The sequence below is a fragment of the Artemia franciscana genome, chromosome 16 (genome assembly GCF_032884065.1).
Source record: "Artemia franciscana chromosome 16, ASM3288406v1, whole genome shotgun sequence".
In the NCBI taxonomy this organism is placed as follows: Eukaryota; Metazoa; Arthropoda; class Branchiopoda; order Anostraca; family Artemiidae; genus Artemia; species Artemia franciscana.
The window spans coordinates 9,890,070-9,909,472 of record NC_088878.1 but is presented as its reverse complement, the minus strand read 5'-3'; the positions used below and the strand labels follow the sequence as shown (position 1 = coordinate 9,909,472).

The 19,403-nt window shown below is 34.6% G+C and overlaps 1 protein-coding gene across 3 annotated transcripts in view; it reads left to right on the top strand.

The window, feature by feature from the left end:
• Positions 1 to 19,403, top strand: part of LOC136037043 (run domain Beclin-1-interacting and cysteine-rich domain-containing protein-like) — a 126,059-nt gene that overhangs the window by 32,224 nt on the left and 74,432 nt on the right. For 2 of the 3 annotated variants that reach the window (XR_010619855.1, XM_065719460.1), the window contains exons 4-8: positions 2,848 to 3,107; positions 5,296 to 5,444; positions 10,695 to 10,877; positions 13,693 to 13,875; positions 18,884 to 19,037. Coding sequence is in view for 2 of the 3 variants with exons in the window: in XM_065719460.1 (XP_065575532.1) it covers positions 2,848 to 3,107; positions 5,296 to 5,444; positions 10,695 to 10,877; positions 13,693 to 13,875; positions 18,884 to 19,037 (929 nt within the window). In the remaining variant the exon portion in view is untranslated. The remainder of the gene's footprint in view (positions 1 to 2,847; positions 3,108 to 5,295; positions 5,445 to 10,694; positions 10,878 to 13,692; positions 13,876 to 18,883; positions 19,038 to 19,403) is intronic. The other variant, XM_065719461.1, reaches the window with a different exon arrangement.

Genomic DNA, 19,403 nt, shown 5'->3' with positions numbered 1-19,403 from the left:
CATCGGGTAGCTTTTGACTCTTAAAAAAGGAACTTAAATTTTTGACTTCTAGTCATTTGAGTCCCCACCGAAGTTTACCTCTTTCATAAAAAATCTTGTATGCCCCCGGGGGATTATTTACAACCCTTCCTGCCCGGCCCTAGAGAGTTATGTTACCCCCAAAGTTTTTGTCGTCTGATCATTGGACTGTTCTGAACAAAATGGCTATCTAAAATGTTGATTGGATGCATTTGGGGAAAAGAGGGTGTGTGTGTGTTTCTGGGGGGGGGGGTAGATGCACTCTGATAACTTTTGACTCTTAAATTAGTAGCTTAAACTTTCAATTTCCAATAAAATGAGCCAGCTCTGAAGTTGATGCGACAATTCCTTACATAAAAACCTTATATGTCCCTCGGGGCATAACTTACAGACTTTTCTCCAGGTTCTGGGGGGTTGTGTTGAACTGTGGGGGTTTGTTTTTGTTACTTGATGTTGAAACCAGTTTTAACAAAATGGCTATCTCAAAATTTTTATCAGATGCATCTACAGAAAAATGGGCCTTGAGGGGCTGGTTGCCCTCCGAACACTTTTGACTCCTAAAAAGAACGTTAGAAATTCTGATTTCCAATCGACTTAGCCACCTCCGAAGTTTACACGACCATCCCTTCCATATAAAGCTTAGATGCCCCCGGGGCATAATTTACAACATTTGTGTCCGGGTTCTGGTGGGCTCTGTTATCCCTAGATTTTTTGTTATATGATATTTGGTCTATTTTGAACAAAATAACTATATAAGAAATTTGATCGGATATGTTTGGAGAAAAGTAGGTTGAGGGGGGGGGGGGGGCGTGTGGTGGTGGCTAGATGCCACCGGATAACTTTTGACACTTAAAAGGGAATTAGAACTTCCAACTTTTAATTATTTGAGTCTCCTCCTGAGTTTACACGACCACTTCTTCCATAACAAACGTTGTATGTCCACGGAGCATAAGTTAAAACTCTTCCCCCGGGCTCTGGGGGGGGGCTATGTTGAACCCAATGTTTTTGTTATCTGATTGTTGGACTATTTCAAACGAACTGGCTATCTCAAAATTTCAATTGGATCAATTTGGGGAGAAGAAGGTAGGGGGGGGGGGGGTAAGATACACTCTGATCACCCTTGACTCTAAAAAAGTAATTAGAAATTTGCATTTCTGATCAACTGAGCGACCCCTGAAGCTTATATGTCTACCCCTTACATAAAAACCTTACATGTCCCCGGGGCATAACTGAAAATACTTGCCCCCGGCTCTGGGGGGTTGTGTTGACCCCTGAGTTTTTGTTATCTCATGTTTGGACTATTTTTAACAAATAGCTATTTCCGAATTTTTATCGAATGAATTTGGGAAAAAACGGTGGGGGGCTACTTGCCCTCCGATCTCTTTTGACTGTTAAAAAGTGAACTAGAACTTCAATTTCCAATAAAATGAGCCCCTCTGAAGTTTATTCGAGTACCCTTTCATAAGAACCATATATACCCCAAGGGCATAACTGACAATCCTTCTCCTGGGTTCTAGGGGGGGATGTTGACCCTGAAGTTTTGTTACCTGATCGTTGGACTATTTCAAACAAATTCAAAAGTAACTAGTACTTTTAATTTCCTATCAAATTAACCACCTCTGAAGCTCATACGACCACCCTTTACATAAAAACTTTACATGCCCTTGGAGTATAACTTAAACACTCGCCCCTGGGCTAAGGGGGGACTGTGTCAACCGCGGTGTTTTTGTTATCGTATGTTTGAACTATTTTTTAACAAAACTACTTTCTCAAAATTTCATCAATTTTGGATCGTGAAGATCAGATAAACACTCGAGAATCGGGTTCGCGAAAATAAGATTGGGCAATAACCGGTTAGTTGGCAATGCATAGTGATAGATTCAATTCAATTCACTTTATTAAAAAAAACATGTGACGGACAGAGCCGATTAGTAGTTTTTGCTGTCATATACACACGTAAATCAGTCAACAAGTCAAAATTAACATACACAAAATTATAATAAATACAAGTAACAACAATAATCCGGATTAAAAAGTCGATCCGACATTAAACAACTTAACAAACGAGGGCACAAACTAAGCTCATAACGAGCATGTGACACAGTCACAGGTTGAAGTTTCGGTACAGGCTCTGCAACGGACCTGATTGACCTTACCCGTGCAAGTTGATGTAGGGGCTAGAGGATATTTCGGTGTATAGGGCTGGACAGGATTTTATTACCAAAGGATAGGGCGAGTTTTCAATGACGGAAGTGAACGGTTTGAATTTGAAACTTATTAAGGAGGGATATGTACGGTACTTTTGGGGCTTTTGAGATTACTAGGAGGGCACGTTATTGCACCCTCTCAACCCGGTCCGACTGTTCCTTAGTCAGCCCGAAATGCCATACAGGGCAACAGTACTCAAGTGTGGAACGAATAAAAAAGAACTAGAAACCAAAATGAAACATATGTTAAATGGGACAATAACTGTAAAATGATCTGCCATAACTGTAAAGGACTTTCTTACTATGACAAACCAATCAGACTCTCACGTCAAAAATTATTTGACAATGTCGATGTCAGCTCATAGTCCACCTGTTCTGTATTAATAATTTTCTGAATCGCTCGTTATTGACAACCCTCAGAATCAAGGGTAAGGAGTCGTTCCAAGAACATTCATGGAATGTATACCAGTGGCTTCCGAATTTGAATCCCTGAGTGCCTGCATAGCTGAAGGATACAACGTGAGGATTATTAGCAACAGAGGAGATCTTATGTCTGATTTTAGAGAGTGTGCAATACAAGTTAATCTCAAGCAATCTTTTTAATATTTCTTATTATTAATAGGTTTCAGTCACTCATATACAAGCAGCTCTGGCGCTTTTTCTGGACCTAGCAGTCCAACGAACTGTCAGGCTAGCTACTGTGATATAAATGAAGACGAGTCACACTGTTTAAGCCGCTCTGATGAAGCTCCAAAGTCACTTAGTACATCTGCTTCTGCTGAAGGAGTTGCTTTGGCTTTAATTAGTAAATTCTCAGATGATATCCTGCCGAAAGCAAATGAGCTGGAGTGGGTAGTAGAAGAAGCAGACGCCCCGCAAAGGGTAATTTATTCTTTTAATTCCGTTGCCTAGCCAAATAGGGGTTTATTTTGGTTTTTGTTTAGGAAAACATGTAGGCAGGACCAGAGCTACGCGGGCAGAGGGATGAAGTCAGAAAACTAAACCAATAGAAAGGGCAAGGAAGAAACCCTCATCTGCATATACAAGGAAAGAGAGGGGTCTCAGAAATCGGTCCACAGGATTTCTCGAGCTATAAATCTAAAAGAGATTTAAAAATAAATTAAAAAATAAAAACACAGGTCATATTTTGAACTGATAGTTTTAGGAGCCTCAATGTCAAAATCGTCTATTGTCATGACAAAATCGTCAATTTTCAAGATCTCAGTGTCATTTGACGAAAAATTGTTCCCTTTAGTTGCTCATTTTTCTCTCACTCATTTTGTTCTAAGGCCAATTAGTATAACTTGTGGTCGCACCTTGTAGAATACTAAGAGAAATAAAGGAAATTTTCAATAGCCTTATTATTAGTTCAATAATATTTGAATCTCAAGAAAATTATTTTGTTTATTTGCAACCGACCTTAAATTTGCCTGAAAGTAGGTAGTTTATTTTGTTTTCAATCTGTCTACTGTTAGGCATAACAAAAAATGATAAAAATAGGCCTAGATTACTATAGGCTAGTTGAAAGAAAAAGACATTCAAAGAGCTTATTTTGTCATTTTGATAAAAGTAGCTCTTCAATCTTGGGGCAAATACAAAGCACAAGATTGAGAATCTATATAATCAGTTGGTAACATATGGCATATCAGATTTCACAACGGCATTAGTATCTGGGAATTAAACTACACAGATTTATATTAATTATTCTGCATTACTGGAGGGCTAATATTTGTTGCACTACTGAATACCCCGCGGGATATCATCAAATTGATTCAGTTAGTCTTTTATTACACTATCCTTGTTATTTCTTTTCCTTTTTAACGATTTCTATAAAAGGGTGTTCAAAATAAATTCTTGGATCAAATGTTTGGTGGCTAAACGCAATCTTTTTTTGTGGCAAAATTGGAACTACTAGTACAAAAAGCCTCATCTTAAAGTTAGGTCTTTTTTCTCTTTTTGAGAAGTAATTATTATTTTTAGGTTATAGTAAATAACGCGTTCGATTTTTATTGAACTTCTGACAACTATCGAATGTTCTATCAATTATCGATTTTAGACGTTCGATGTCTATCGAACGTCTAAAATCAAGAAGAATTTGGATTTTGATCATTGGATGAGTACACACGCATTAGGACACACAAAATCAATTACGCATCAAATCGTTGGAAGAGCTGTTCGTGTGAAAGTTTGTGTCGGTATGGATCGCATATATATATATATATATATATATATATATATATATATATATATATATATATATATATATATATAAATAGTGGAGTAAACACAAGCGAAAATTGACAATAACATATCACAAAAATAAACAAACAACAATAAATTTTCAACCTGTTAAGAGCTGATGTTGTTTGTCCAATTTCTTCTTGATTTTGTTGACTATTTCACCATTATATTTAATTCAACTCCCAGATACTTAAATTCTCTGGCCTGCTCAAATGCATATGTTTTGCATTTCAGAGGAGAGTCAGATGGACCATGCTCTCCTGTGTTACTAATGTTTGACTAGTTACTTGGGTATTCTGTTATATCTAAAAATCCTTCATAAATCCTTTTTTAAAGCACAAAAAAACTTTAAAAAAATGCATCAAAAATTTGTTTATGTGGTTTTTTGTTACGTTTTTACGACTTAGACAAATGGGAGGGGGGTCAAACCCCGTAGCTCTCCCTGTATACTGCCTTGGTTGATATATTCATATTTGACTCTAAAATCTAAAGTCTGATATTACAATTTGTTTTCGTTTTTTACTCCTTTTGAGGTTAAATTAAATTTTATTTTTATGCGATTTTATAGATGTATTGATTATCATGCCCTGGCATTTTCAAGGGATGCGGTTGTGTTAAGTTTTTTGTTAATAATTGATATTAAATAAATTTAATAGCCGTGAAGTTCCTGACTGTAAAAAGGAAAATTTTGGTGGAAGAAAAAAGCCAATATATATTTTGCTAAGAATTTTTCAGAATTCAATCCTATTTTGAAAAATGTATGCTCTTTTTACTAATCGATGTTTTAGCTGCTAATCGATGAACTTATTTTCATTCTGTTTGGTAATAGCTGCTTCCTCTGCCAGAGAATTATCTTAATGAACGCGATTCAGCTCTTGAGGAGGAAAGTGACGATTTATCTGAAACTGCTACGCGAGGAACGAAAGACTGGGCCCCTCCCCGCCCTCAAATCGTATTTACAGTTCATCCTGCTCCCAAGTAAGTTTCTATTTTTGGTATTTAAGACTGGCCTATATTGTGGTCGGTGTAGAAAAACCTAGACTTGACAGTTGTAGGGAAAATTCCTTTAAAGATTCCAAAAATTTAGGTTTCTAAAAAGTATTGAAATTATTAGCCAAAATAAATTTCAAGGATTCTCCACAAATGATATAATCAGACGACATTTTGAGTAACCCAAACGGGCAAAATAAATTTGTATTTTTGTTTCCTTTGCGGTCGTTGTATGAGTACCCAAAATTTGATAGTTGTAGCAAAATTTGTCTCTCTATAGATGTTTTCAAAAAGTATCAACTGATTTAATCTGAAAACAGTCTTAAGGGTTCCATAAATGAAAGGTTCCATTCACTGTTCATCTGATCACTAAGAAACTCTAATAAATTGTTGAGTACACTCTTGCACTATTGGTTTTGTTCACATTATTCGTATTTTTTGAATATTAATTATCCAACAAAGCCCGACGGGTAAATTAATAATCCTAACCTATTTGTTCAAATACTTTAAAATTTAAAAATACGATCATTATTTTACCGGTGGGGAAAATTTTCCAGGGAGGAATTTTTCGAGAGGAATTGCAAGAGGTGATTTTCTACCTGAAAGGGGAGATTGAAAAGGGGACGTGGAGGAGGAGTTTTCTGCATAGTGGAAATTTTCCAGGGGGACGATTGTCCTCGGGAGAATTTTCCAGAGGAATTTTTCAAATGCAAATAAATTTAAAATACGATCTTTATTAATGCGTGGGGATTCTACCGTGGAGGGGGTCGCAGGGAGTCTTTTTCCGGGGACAATTTGCCTTGAATTTTCTTTCTTTTTGAGATTGCAGCAATACGCGACGGGGATGCTAGTCTCTAATAAAACTATGCTATATTGAAAAGTACTAGAATCCTCTTAATATTATACCTTAGTATACCTACGGTTTAGAGCTATCGGCACCTTCACATGCTGGAGGCTGTTTGTTTGATTCTTGCTATTAGCACAATTAAATAAAAAGTTAACTATTGCAAGTCAATGCAAACATAAAATTTGTTCTTCAGGTATTACATAAAGTTCTGTTACATTGTTCTTGAGGTTGAGACTCTTGTGTATTAGATGTGTGTCGCTGAAAGCATCCCAAATAGATCCGACACTTCCAAGACACAAGTACTTCCAGACACTTGTGCAGAAAATTATTTCAAGGAAAGGGTATGCATAAAACAAAAATAAAATCAGTTAACATTGGCAAATTATATGAAAATGTAAGAAGCTACTAGAATATTGTAAAAATCTTGAGATTTTTGGAAAAACGTGGGTTTAAAATGACCCCCTTCTAGGCACCTGCCCAGGATTCTTTTTTCTAGGAAGGGGCCAAATAACAAAATAACTTGGAAGGTGGGGTTATAATAAAAAACAAAAAATTTTAAAAAATTTGAAAAAGAAGTGCCTATAAATTTATTCAAGAAAATTTAGAGGTAGGTACTAAGGTCCTCCCTCCGTCCTCTAATTAAAACTGATTGACTTATTCGTTAATTTCCTCTTCTTTTTTATAATATTGTTCTTAACCAAAAGAATAAGTGTCAAATAATTTGCGTTGCTCTTTTTTAATTATTTTATTTGAAAAAATTTCATATATTTTCTTGGAAATAGATGCAATTTTTTAGCTGGTTCTAGATATAAGCTTTTCTGTATATGTCTCGGGGAGACGATTGTAATATATTATGAATTGTCTTGTTATTTCGATATAGAGATCACAGCTTCCTTCTGTAGCAAAACAATTGTCTTCCCTTGTAACCAAGCAGTTCGGAAGCCAAACTGATCAAACTTTGTCGGAATTAAAAAATTGTTGGCCCTAGCTTAAATTTGTTCGATTTATTTTTGATTTTGTATGTTCCTTGTAAAATATTTGTTTTTTGCTTTAGGGTATCATTTCGTTATGGAGTCTCTCAAAGACTATATAATAAAATTTCAGCTTGTTGAAAGTTAGTGTTAAGCTGTAATTTCTTACAACTCTTTTGATGATTTTAGGCTGATTTTTCTTGTCTCTTATTTCCCATTTGTTTTGAATAATTGTAACACTACCATCTACTATTCTCTAAATTATTTACGTATATAAATACTACTTTTTGCAAGATCTATTTTATTCAGTAATCTTTTTATTCTTGCTACGTTGACATTCTGGCCTACGCTTAAAAAAATGTACTTAGGCTTGGTCCGTAGACACAGTCGCTAAACGTTTCTGATGATATACAGTCAAATTACCACTTTACGAAAAGGCTACATTAAAAACAATAATGAAAAAAGGGTTGAAATATAAAAAATGATTCAGAACGGTAAAATGGAACAAAACTTTTATATATTTAATCTCCCTATATCTCTTTAGCTCAATTAGTTTTTTAGACTTAGAAATGGTGGATACATGCAATAAAATCAATACTTAATGTATGATATATGAAAAAAGCAAGGATTGCGGATATCAGGGTATATCCATATGTGAAAAACAGATAATGATTACAAGCAATAGTACAGTAAAACGGGATCAGTCTCTGGAAAAGAATATTGTCTGCCATCTAGTGTTTTGCTCGGTATACTTCATTGGCCTGTATCTTGAAAATAACTTTTCTAGACTTGATTCACATTACTGACGATCTTAATATATTTGACATTAATAAAAAGGTCATACGGTAAAATTCTAGTTGAGTGACTTCTTGCTATCTCAGAAAGGGGTTAGGTTAGGAAAATGAAACTTCAGGGATGGGTCTACAGGCTAAAGTATATCCTGGGAAGGTATTTTAAAGTACCCACCTCCACTCCTTCTCCCTCTAGAGAGCCCTGACATGCCCCTACATGACAGGTCTATACCTATTGAAATTTTGACAAAACAACATTTTACCTTAATTTTCAGTTACCAGTTGCTTTTTCTCTGCCTTTAGTTCTGAAAAATGCAATTCCTGTTATTTGAGTAGCATTCTGAGCCATCAATGTTTTTTTTCTTCAAAATTTAGGAAATGTATTTGCATATCTTTAAAACTTTATGAATAGGGATTGAGCAAAGCTGTGAAGCTGAAAACAATTCTGTTGTACTTCATTCTAGCAGAAGATCTATTTTGCAAGGTTTTACTTTTATGACACGCATATTTTGAAGGTCATCAAAGGTCAGGGCCCTCTAGAGGGAGGAGGAGTGGAGGTAGATACTTCAAAATATCTTCCCGGAACATACTTTAGCCTGTAGACCCATCCCTGAAAGTTTCATTTTCCTAACCTAACTCATTTCTGAGATAGCAAGAAGTCAATCAACTAGATTTTTATCAGGTCATACTTCAAATATAATGAAAAACACTTAGTAGTTTTAGTATTAATAAGTGCACTTAGGAATCAAAGATCCTATCTTATAACATGACAATTCAAACTCAAAATGCAAAAAAACGAACGAAGTACTGTCAGGTATCTAGTTTTTCTTCACCGATGTTTATACAAAACAACAAGTTAATCAAATATTTTTTAACTCTCTCATTTTCTTCAAAGCAGTTACAGATGGCAGTCTCTTTGATTTCCCAGCTTCCAGTCCTTTGACTTGATTTTTTATGTGAAGTTTCATTATCAGTTAAAAAGAGGTCGATGTTATTAAGAGAAACTAAATTTATTTTATTTGACTTTAGTAAATTATCATAAATTGAGTTTAAGCCAAATTCACCTGTATCTCTGTTCAAAGCCAGGTTTTTGAAAAAGATTGTTTAATTTCAATGGTTCCCTTAAAAAAATTTAAAACCCCAGTCCCTAGAAATCAGAGATATTTTCGAACACAATAAAATGATATGGGAAATTAAAAATGTCTAGCTAGAGCTGATGTGAAATTTTTAGGTTTGGATTTTCGCTTTAGTGTTGACGAAATAGATGTTTGATGTTGTAGTAATCTAATTTTGAAATTCTGGTTAGCACTTCCAACATAGGAGCTTCCACAAGTACATGGGATCTGATAAACTCCACTGAAGTTCGATCCTTTCCAGAATTCAGAAAACTACCTAAAGTGTTACTACTTTATAAATCTACCTTTATACCATTACTTTTTATTTTTTTTTTTTTAGTTTTTCAATCAGCCCTGGAACATACGGTAAAGTAAAAAAAAATAATCTTTGTCGTCAGTTGCTTCTAAGACTTCCTTAGAAATCCTTAGAAACTTTTTTCTTCTTTTTGAAAAAATCTAGTCAATGAACCAACTTGTATGTTTGTTACTTATTAGTACTTTAATCTGAAAAGACAACTCCTCCCTATATTTTAGCGATCAGATACTAAAAATAGGCCTATTAAAGAAATGATCAACCCAACTTTAATTTGGTGAGCATGATTTGAGAAAAGGACAAATTTCTATTGTTGTTAGTTGTTTTCTATAGATTTTAAAGTCCAGACTATTTCCATTCTTTAAAAGAAAGAATATCAAGAAAAGCACGTTTTTCATTTTCTTCTAATTTAACTCATGTGAATGCACCCTTTATATCTGGGATACAATTTTTATTAATCAATATTCTTTTCTGAGCCATATCCGGGATTTTCGTTCGTTTTTTTTTTAGTAGGGATTTTACAATTTTTTTTTTTAGTGCATCAAAAATGTGTTGTTATACAAAAATAGCGACGAAGACCACACTGCCTTTCCATAACAAACAAATACAAAGTAGAAACAATAGGGAAAATCTTTTCAAGACAGTGGAAATCAGTTCTGTCAATATTTCGGCCCTATGTCCAAGGGCCGTCTTCAGCACAATACGAGAACAAGAGAGAAAATATGTATATATAAATAAACTTACATTAAATTGTGAGAATTAAAACTAAATAATGTTATTTAAAAACTTTTTTAAAAACAGCCCTAGCATCCTTACCTCAACGAAGTTCAACCAGGACTGACAAAAAGAATGAAGTGAGAATATAAACTCATTCAGACATAAACTCATTCAGTTTAATTCTCACAATTTAATGTAAGTTTATTACATTATGTAATAAAGATTTATGTAATTTATGTAATTTAAGATTTTCCCTATTGTTTCTACTTTGTATTTGTTTGTGTTTTTATACATTTTCATTACATTGTTACGAGTCGGACAAGCAATGTGATGATGGAGGGGGGTTAAAACACCATAAACCATCCCTTGAATTCGGTATTGATTATTTTTAATGTATTGTTCCATATTGTGCTGAACCTTTCTTTTAATTTTAAAATTAGTTCTAGAATATATGTCTAACATCACATTGTTATGTTTGTTTTAGCGTAAAGATGCAAGTGGCTAAACAAAATTATAGGTGTGCTGGATGTGGTTTGAAGGTTGATAGAAGATACGTTAAGCGATTTCGATATTGTGAATATTTTGGCAAGTTTTTCTGTTCTGGATGTCATAGTAATAAAATGTCCATCATACCCGCACGTGTTCTAAAGAAATGGGATTTCAACAGGTTTGTTTTACTTATAAACTGCTTAAAATTAAAATCTTACACCGTTAATCGCTTTCTAAAGGATATTTTTCCTTATAATGGTTTATGATAATATTTAAAATGCTTCTTTTTATCAGTGGTGTAATTTCATCCAAATCCTGGGGGGTAAAGTTGAAGCCAATTTTCCAAATCAATTGAAAATAACAGTAAAAACTAAAAAATAAGCCATTTGGTGTCATAAGGGTACTATTTAGTACCACAAGAGCACTAAAAAGGTACTTTATATTGCTATAAAGATAAACATGAACAAAAAAACTAATCTGTTTCTGTTGATGCTTGAATTATGCAGATTTATCTTAGTTTTGACAAGTTTTAGAAGAAACTAAATTTCATCTGGGGTGGGGCAAACTGAGGTCCAGGGGGAGGGGTAAACTAAGGTCTTGTAGGGGCAGTTGCCCCCTGCCCCATAGGAAGCTACGCCCCTGCTTTTTATCAAAATTGTTTGTTGAGCACGGTCTTTGACACATATTTGACTATTTTTTTTTATCTATCCTATGGTAGCATAGTGAATTGATGCTCTGCTTGGCAATAAGGGGACCAGGTTTCGACCCCAGTTGTCGTAAGGTGGGCAACAGGCTTGTTACAACTCCAATGAGCCGTCAATTTGAAATTTTTGCGTGCCATCAATGACTTTGGAGGATCTTCATCCTTTATACATTCTTTTTTACTTATTGTTCTATCTACTTCTATATTTGCTGGTAACACAGTAGATTTATGCTCTGCTTGGCAATATTGGCTCTGGGTTTTGATCCTGGCTGCAGAAAGGTTAGGTGACAGGGCCACTAGCTGTTTCAATAAAAGAAAATCCAGCAACTGAAACGTCTATTCGACGTCTTATGCACCATAAATGGTTCAGGAGGATCTTTATCCTTTATCCATTTTTTTTTATCTATTTTTATTTAATGTTTTAATGTAATTTGGTTTTTGATCCTGTTTTTACTTTATTTTGTCACAAATGGTGACAATATGTTTATATTTTAGTCATTACTGAGATAATGCCAACTCTAAGTTAGATAATGCCCATGTTCATGCAAACTAGAGCTGCGGAAGCTGGTCGTGACTCTGGAATATAGGTTAGTATGTCTATTGATAGCTGTCATGTTGCTTCATATTCTGTTTCTCAGGCCTTTCCTGAAGATTTTCGTCGAAATGGATAAAGCAAAAATTCCTTCCAGCTTATTACGTTTCGCCGAATATCTGCTGCACATACCACCATGGTTGTGCAGCTCAAAATCTGTAAAGAAATACAGTATAACTGACCAAGAAATTACAGTTTCAAAACTGTATGAAGAATATGAAAAGGAAATTGGTGGTCACTCATGTTTTAGAGCCCTTATTTGTTTTATATGTTAATAACTAATTTCTTTTTTTCTAGTCTCGTATTAGACCACATTAATTGTTTCATTACTTTAATTGTTTTACATGTGAAAGAGTTCTTTTTTTTCTTTATTTTTTTTTCTGTTTTCCCCTCTATCCTCTGTCCTTTCCACGTTTTTTAGACTGGTTTTCAATTAAATAAGTAAATATCCTACCATATCTGGTAAATATCCTTATAGTTCAGAAATATAACACAACCAATATTTTTTTTCTTTTCATCTTGAATACTTTGGAGTTATTGCTTGGTAGTGGCGAAATGCCAATCAAAGGATATATTTAGGATGACAGGGTACTGTTGATCTGAAATGTCGGGATCGGTTTTCCGAAGACTTCAGAAGGGAGCTGAAAATGCTAGAACTCTATTAGGGGAAGTCGGAGTGGGAGTTTATAATTTATTGACTTGAAGCCCGAACAAAGCGTCGGTATTTATTTTTTGTTATCAAGAGGATCGATCAAGTGGGCAGCTTCACATACCTAGGTAGTGTTATTTGTAAAGACGTTGGGTGATGTGAAGATGTTAAAAGTAGAATAGCCAAGACCCAGGTTGTTTTTTTTGTAGTTGAAAAAAGTTTGGAAGAATAGAAAGATGATTCTTTAAACCAAGTTCAGGATATTGGAAGCTACAGTGATGACAGTGGTCAAGTATGGTTTTTAAGTATGTGTGCGCCGAAAAACAGAAGAAGACTTGCTTTATGTTTACCAGAGTAATTGTCCATGGATTGATTTGGGTACCCGACTGACTGACCTTATCTCAAACAGTTGGATCTAAGAAAAGTGTGGTTCAACCCCTGCTTTCCAGGACTATAATGAGAGAAAGGTTGAGATGATTAGGACACGTTCTGTGGATGAAGGATGACATATTGTCTTAGACAACCGTCCGGTTTACCTTTCTGGACAACTGTCTAGGGCCGAATGAAAAGTAGATGGTCCCTAGTTCGGGTGGGAGGATTTGGTAAGGAAAGATTTGAGAGAAATGGAAAATGTCTGGGAAAGTGTAAAGAGGGAGGCTTCGAATAGATTGGGACGCAGTAGGAGTTTGCGTAGCGGTGTTGGCCTTAGGTGGCTTGGTGCTGCAGTGAGTTGCTGCTAGTATTAGTAGTAGCAGTATTTGCTTGTAAAAATACATATGAATATACGCACCCCCATATCCTACCTCGGATGCACACCTTCACATTTTGATGCAACTTTTTTAAAGAGAATACAGAAATATCCTTTGTATCATCTTTAGGATATAAATCAAGGTATCTAAGAGCGTACAAGCTTGGATGTATTGGGTGGACAAACTTACCTAGCATCATACTCTCATACTCCCTCTCCCTCTTAAGAAAACTATGTACTCTACTCCTAGTGGTTATTTGACTTTTTTTTTCATTCCAACTCTTAAATTTTTTTATTCTAGATACATGGTCTCAAATTTTGCTGCAACACTGTTAGAGAGAATGTGGAGAGATCCTTTATTCAATCTCGGAGATATAAATCCTGGACTTTACAGACGATCGAGAGAATTGGATAAAACTACCCAGCTTAGGAAAGAGTTGATTCCAATTGCAGAGTATATAAAAAATTGCCGGCATAGTCAAGAGTAATGAGTTCCTTCATTTTTTTTTTCCTTCTTTTATATGGCTGACGTCAAAGCCTTGTGAACAGGGTTGCCACTAGATCACAGGGTTTGCTAGGCTGCAAACATTACAAAAACGAAAAAAAGATGAAAAATACGTCTGTATTTGCCATTTTTCATAAAATAATCAAACTAGCTTTCGACTTCTCGTAAGGCTTCGATTGAAAGTTTAAATTTTTCCTTGTAGGTACCATTACAGGCACCCCCTCCCCTCGTAAAGTGAATTTTTTTTCAGAAATCTCCAGACAAGAGAAGAATAACCGAAATTAAAAAAGAACAATAATCCTGCGTACATTTTTTGCATTAATTTGATTTTAAGCTTTTCGAGAAACTGAGATGGAAATGGTTATGTTATCCTATAGAGTTGCTAAAAGCGCAAAAAAAAAACATATTTATAATCAAACATAAGTAAATAAAGTAGTAAACAAAAGTAAGTAAAGTAAGTAAACAACATCCACTAGTAATATAAATTGAAATTTAAGATTGAATCTAAACCAAATAAATAAAATTTGAATAAAGATACAATGTCAAAAAATATGCTATGTATAATGGTTTTACAAATGACAATTCTGTTGATTTGCCGACTACCCGATGGTCAGAAGATCTTTTTGTAGGGGAAGCGGAAGAGTACCTAAAACTTTAAAAGTGCAGTTTTAAGTCTAGAAGTTTGAAATTGAGCATCCTTCAGGTAAATGCAAGAGGTGGGAGGGGGGAGGGACTAAGCCCTAATCTTCCTTCATTCCATGGAATATATTTAGGTTGAGCATGCAATACAGGTGCGGGCGGCGAGGGTGGTCAGTCGTTCGCATATTGCAAACTATTTCTACGACCATATTGTATTTCCATTAGAGGAATATGAGAAATGAACATATAGAAAAATGGGTATAAGTTGTTATTCAATCTTTTCCATTGTCTTGTTGAAAATTATACCCACGTTTCTATATTTTCGTTTCTCTTATTGCAGAAAATCTTTATTTTATTGTATAAACCAAACAAAAGTGGAATGCTTTCAGAGGCAACGCTATAGCGTTTCTATAGTTAAGAGCCACAAGACTCAACATCTTATTATTATAATTTTTTTCCAAAGGCACTTTATATGGGGGGGGAGTGGTTGTTCAAGCTTCAGAGGGGCTCATTCGATTGGAAATTGGAAGCTCTAGTGCTTTTATTAAGATTCAGAAGTGATCAATGGGCAACTAGTCCCCCCACACGTCTTGTTTTCCCTAAATACATCCGATACAAATATTTGAGATAGTCGTTTTGTTCAAAATAGTCCAAAGGTCAAATAACTATGCCTACAGGGTTGGAAAACCCCCCAGAGACTTGGGGCAAGGGTTGTAAGCTATGCAAGCTGCCCCTTGCTAAACTACATGGAAGAGGCTGTCGTATAAACTTTGGGGGAGGCTCATTCCACGCGAAAGCAAGAGCTCTAATTCTCTTTATAAGAGTCAAAAGTGACCGGAGGGCAGCCAGTCCCCACCCCTCCTCGCCCCCTTTTCCCAAATGCTTCCGATCAAAATTTTTAGAAAACAATTTTGTTCAAAATGGCCCAAAATCAAATGGCTATGTTTTCGGGTTTGACAACCCCCTCCTCTCAGCCCCCAGTGAAACAGCTGTAAGTTATGCAAGTTGCTCATTGTTAACCTGTAAAGGTTTTTATGGAAGGGGGTGGTCGTGTAAACTTCTGAGAGGATTCTTGGGATGGGATATCATAAGTTCTAGAGCTAATTTTAAGAGTAAAAGGTGATCCCAGAGGGCAACCAGTCCCCCTCCCGCCTTTCCCCCCAAATGTTTGCGATCTAAATTGTGATCTAGCTATTTTGCTCAAAATAGTTCAAAGGGAAAGTAATGGCCTCTGGGGTTGAAAAAAAACCTACAGCCTGGGGGCAAGGGCTGTAAGCTATGGAAGTTGTCAATTGTAGCACATATAGTGTTGTTATGGAAGGGATGGTTGTATAAACATCGGAAGAGGCTTATTGAGTTTGAAACTGAAATTTCTAGTTCCATTTTTAAGAGTTAAAAGTAACCGGAGTGCAACCAGCCTTCCTCATGTCCCATCTTTCCCGAACGCTTTTGACCAAATTTCGAAATGGCCATTTTGTTCTTAATAGTAGGTCTTATTAGAGGAGTAGTTTTATTTTTTAGCTTTCAAATACACACAAGAACTTTCTTGTAAAAAGTTGATAAGAAAAGTTTTTAGCAAACTTGGAAAGTTGTTTCAGGGGGAGCTAGACGAGTTACACTTTTAGGAATCGGTCTATAGTCTAAATTAGGGTATGCGAAAATGTTGCTGAGTCCATACTTTAATTCCTTGTCTTCTTGTAAAGCTTGAAAGATCCTTTCAAGGGGGTTTTCACAACCTCCATCCCCTTTAAGGTTTATTGTATAGTTGGCATAGAGATGGCTTGGCAAGTTTCCTTACGGACTATAGATTCCCATAGACTGTATGCTTTGGCAAGGTGTTGGTTCTCACGATTTGGACCTTTATCTTTTTATCTAGGACCGATTTTTTAAGAATCTTCGTAGAATATCTGCCTTACAAGTAGGGAGAGGTGGGGTTGGAGGTTGGAAACCCTTTCCCAGACTATATATATAATATAAATGTTACAAATCTAGGTCTGAAAGTTTAAATATTATACAAGATGCTTCTGAGTTTACGAAAAAGTCACTAGTCTCCAATTTTGCCCCCTTTTAATTATTCCTTCCCCCTGAACTTTACTTACTTTCAGGCTAGTAATTATATTTTTTTTATATCTATACATTTTCATTTAGTTTTACCCTATGTAAATCAGTTTCTTCTCTATACGTGCATTCAGTTCCATATTTAGGATTTTTTTTTTTGTAGGAGGATTGAAAATAAAAATTAAAAATATGGAAAATAAAAAAAATTGTTTTGACGATCATGAGATTTACGGGGGGTCGGGGGGTAAGAGGGTTAGCTCAATGGCATCCCATCCCTGTCTTCTTTCCTGCGTGTCTTACATAATTCATTTCTGTTATACCATTATTCTATGACGTTTATACTATTGTTAAATAACGCTAACAGTTGCTATTTGATTAGTTGACATTACAGCTAGATATTATTTCACTATCATTGTTCACGATTATATCATATTAGTGGTTCTAACATTATATTAGTTTATCTTTTTTTCATATGGATGGTTCTTAAACTGTAACCGTGATATATTGTTACTGTATCCGTGGGTTTTGTTTTTGCACTTTTTTTTTGTTTTCTTACTTTTATCCCTTGTGTTTCTCATGTTATATTGTAGCCTATTACAGGTTAAATTTTTAACTTGTAAATTATAGATCATAATGTTTTATTATATTCAATACAAGATCACAGTATTTTATCATCTTGAAAAAGATTTATATATATTTTCCTTACTTTTTTGTTTTTGCACTTATTTGTTTTCTTCCTATTTTCCTCAATTTATTTCACAATTCCTTTGCATTCTCCATGCTAATTTGGGTCACGGGTGAAAAACTTTCAACTTGGATCATATTTTATAAAACCTTAAGAGGATCCACATACATTTTCCTTACTTTTTTGTTTTCTTACTTTTATGTTTTCGTCCTATTTGCCTTACATTTTCTATTTTATTCTGTATTACAGGTGAAATTTCAACCTGGAATATATTTTATAAAACTTTGAAAAGGATCCATATGTATTTTCCTTAATTTTTTACTTTCTTTTATTTTCTTCCTGTTGTTGTTACTTTTTTCTCATTTTCCTACGTTTTACACGTTATTTCGTACTAAAGATGAAATTTCAACCTGAATAATATTTTATGAATTTTGAAAAGGAACCTTATGCTTTTTTCTTACTTTTTGATTTCCAGTCTTTTTGTTTTCTTCCTGTTTTCCTTACAATTTTTCACATTTTGCTTACATTTTACATCTTGTTTTGTGTCACAGATAAATTCTTAACTTTGATAATATTTTATGAATTTTGAAAAGGACCCTTACGCATTTTCGTTATTTTTTGTTTTCCATTCTGTTTTTTTTCTTCCTGTTTTTCTTAATATTTTTCACATTTTCCTTACATCTTGTTTGATATCACAGGTTAAATTTTTATCTTGGATAATATTTTATTAATTTTGAAAAGGACCCCTACGCATTTTCCTTTCTGTTTTTGTTTTCTTCCTATTTTTGTTACCTTTTTTCACATTTTCTTTACTTTTTACATCTTGTTTTGTATCACAAGTTAAATTTTTAACTTGGATAATATTTTACGAATTTTGAAGAGGATCCATATGCATTTTCCTTACTTTTTTGTTTTCTCACTTTTTTGTTTTCTTCCTATTTTCGTTAATTCTTTTTCACATTTTCCTTACATTTTACATGTTATTTTGTATTACAGGTTAAATTTCCTATCAAATTTTATGAACCTCGAAAAGGATCCATATATATTTTCCTTACTTTTCTTTTACATTTTCTGTGTCATTTTGTACTACAGGTAAAATTTTCAACTTGGACAATATTTTATGAATTTTGAAAAGGACCTCTATAAATTTTTCTTACCTTTTCACTATTTTTTTTTACTTTTTTTACATTTTCCTTACATTTTCTATGCTATTTTGTACTACAGGTTATATCCATTTTGGATCATACTTGATGTCACCTGTCATTATTGTGTTGATTTTTAATTAAAATCAAGTAGTTGCGGGCATCAAGCCATGGTTTAATTGTAGAAAAAGCCAAGACTAGTCCGGGTGAGAGGCAAATCTGGCATAAGCCCTTTTTAGGATTGTGTAAAAATGATGTCATTTCACTTGTTGATAGATAAGTCTATCATCCATCCGTCCATACATCATTCCTTGGGCAGAACAGGATGAAAAAACTTGAAAAGGATGCATGCACATTTTCCTTACTTTTTATTTTCATACTTCTTATGTTTTCTTCCTTATTTTATTTGCTTTATATTTTCTACATTGTCCTTACGTTTCTCATGTTTTTTTTTTCATTTCAGGCTAAATTTTCAGCTTGGGTCGTATTTTATGAACCTTGAAAAGGATCCATATACATTTTCCTTACATGACCTTGTCCGAACTCAATGTGGAGAGCTTCCAGTAAATTTAAGGGACTTCAATTCCGAGGCTCGTGACCATATTATTAACTGTTTGGTAAGACACCGATTTTTAGATAGCGCAAAATGTGTTAGGGTTTAGTGCTTGGGGCAGTGGGTTAACTTTATTCTTATTAAGAAATTAAAATCCATGAACTAAAGCACACTTTTTGTATTATGTTTATAATATATGTTATATGTTTATGTTCTGGATTATGTTTCCCATCCGAAACATAGTCTTGCTGCTCAAACCATGGTTGTTCCATTGCATAACTTACAGACCTTGCTCTGAGGGCTGGTGGGTGTTGACATACCCAACATCCCCTGAGACGTTAATACTGGACCTTTGATCTATGCTCAATAAAATGGAGTATCTCAAAATTTTGATTGGGATGTATTTGTATAATTCATGGCCTTGGGAGGG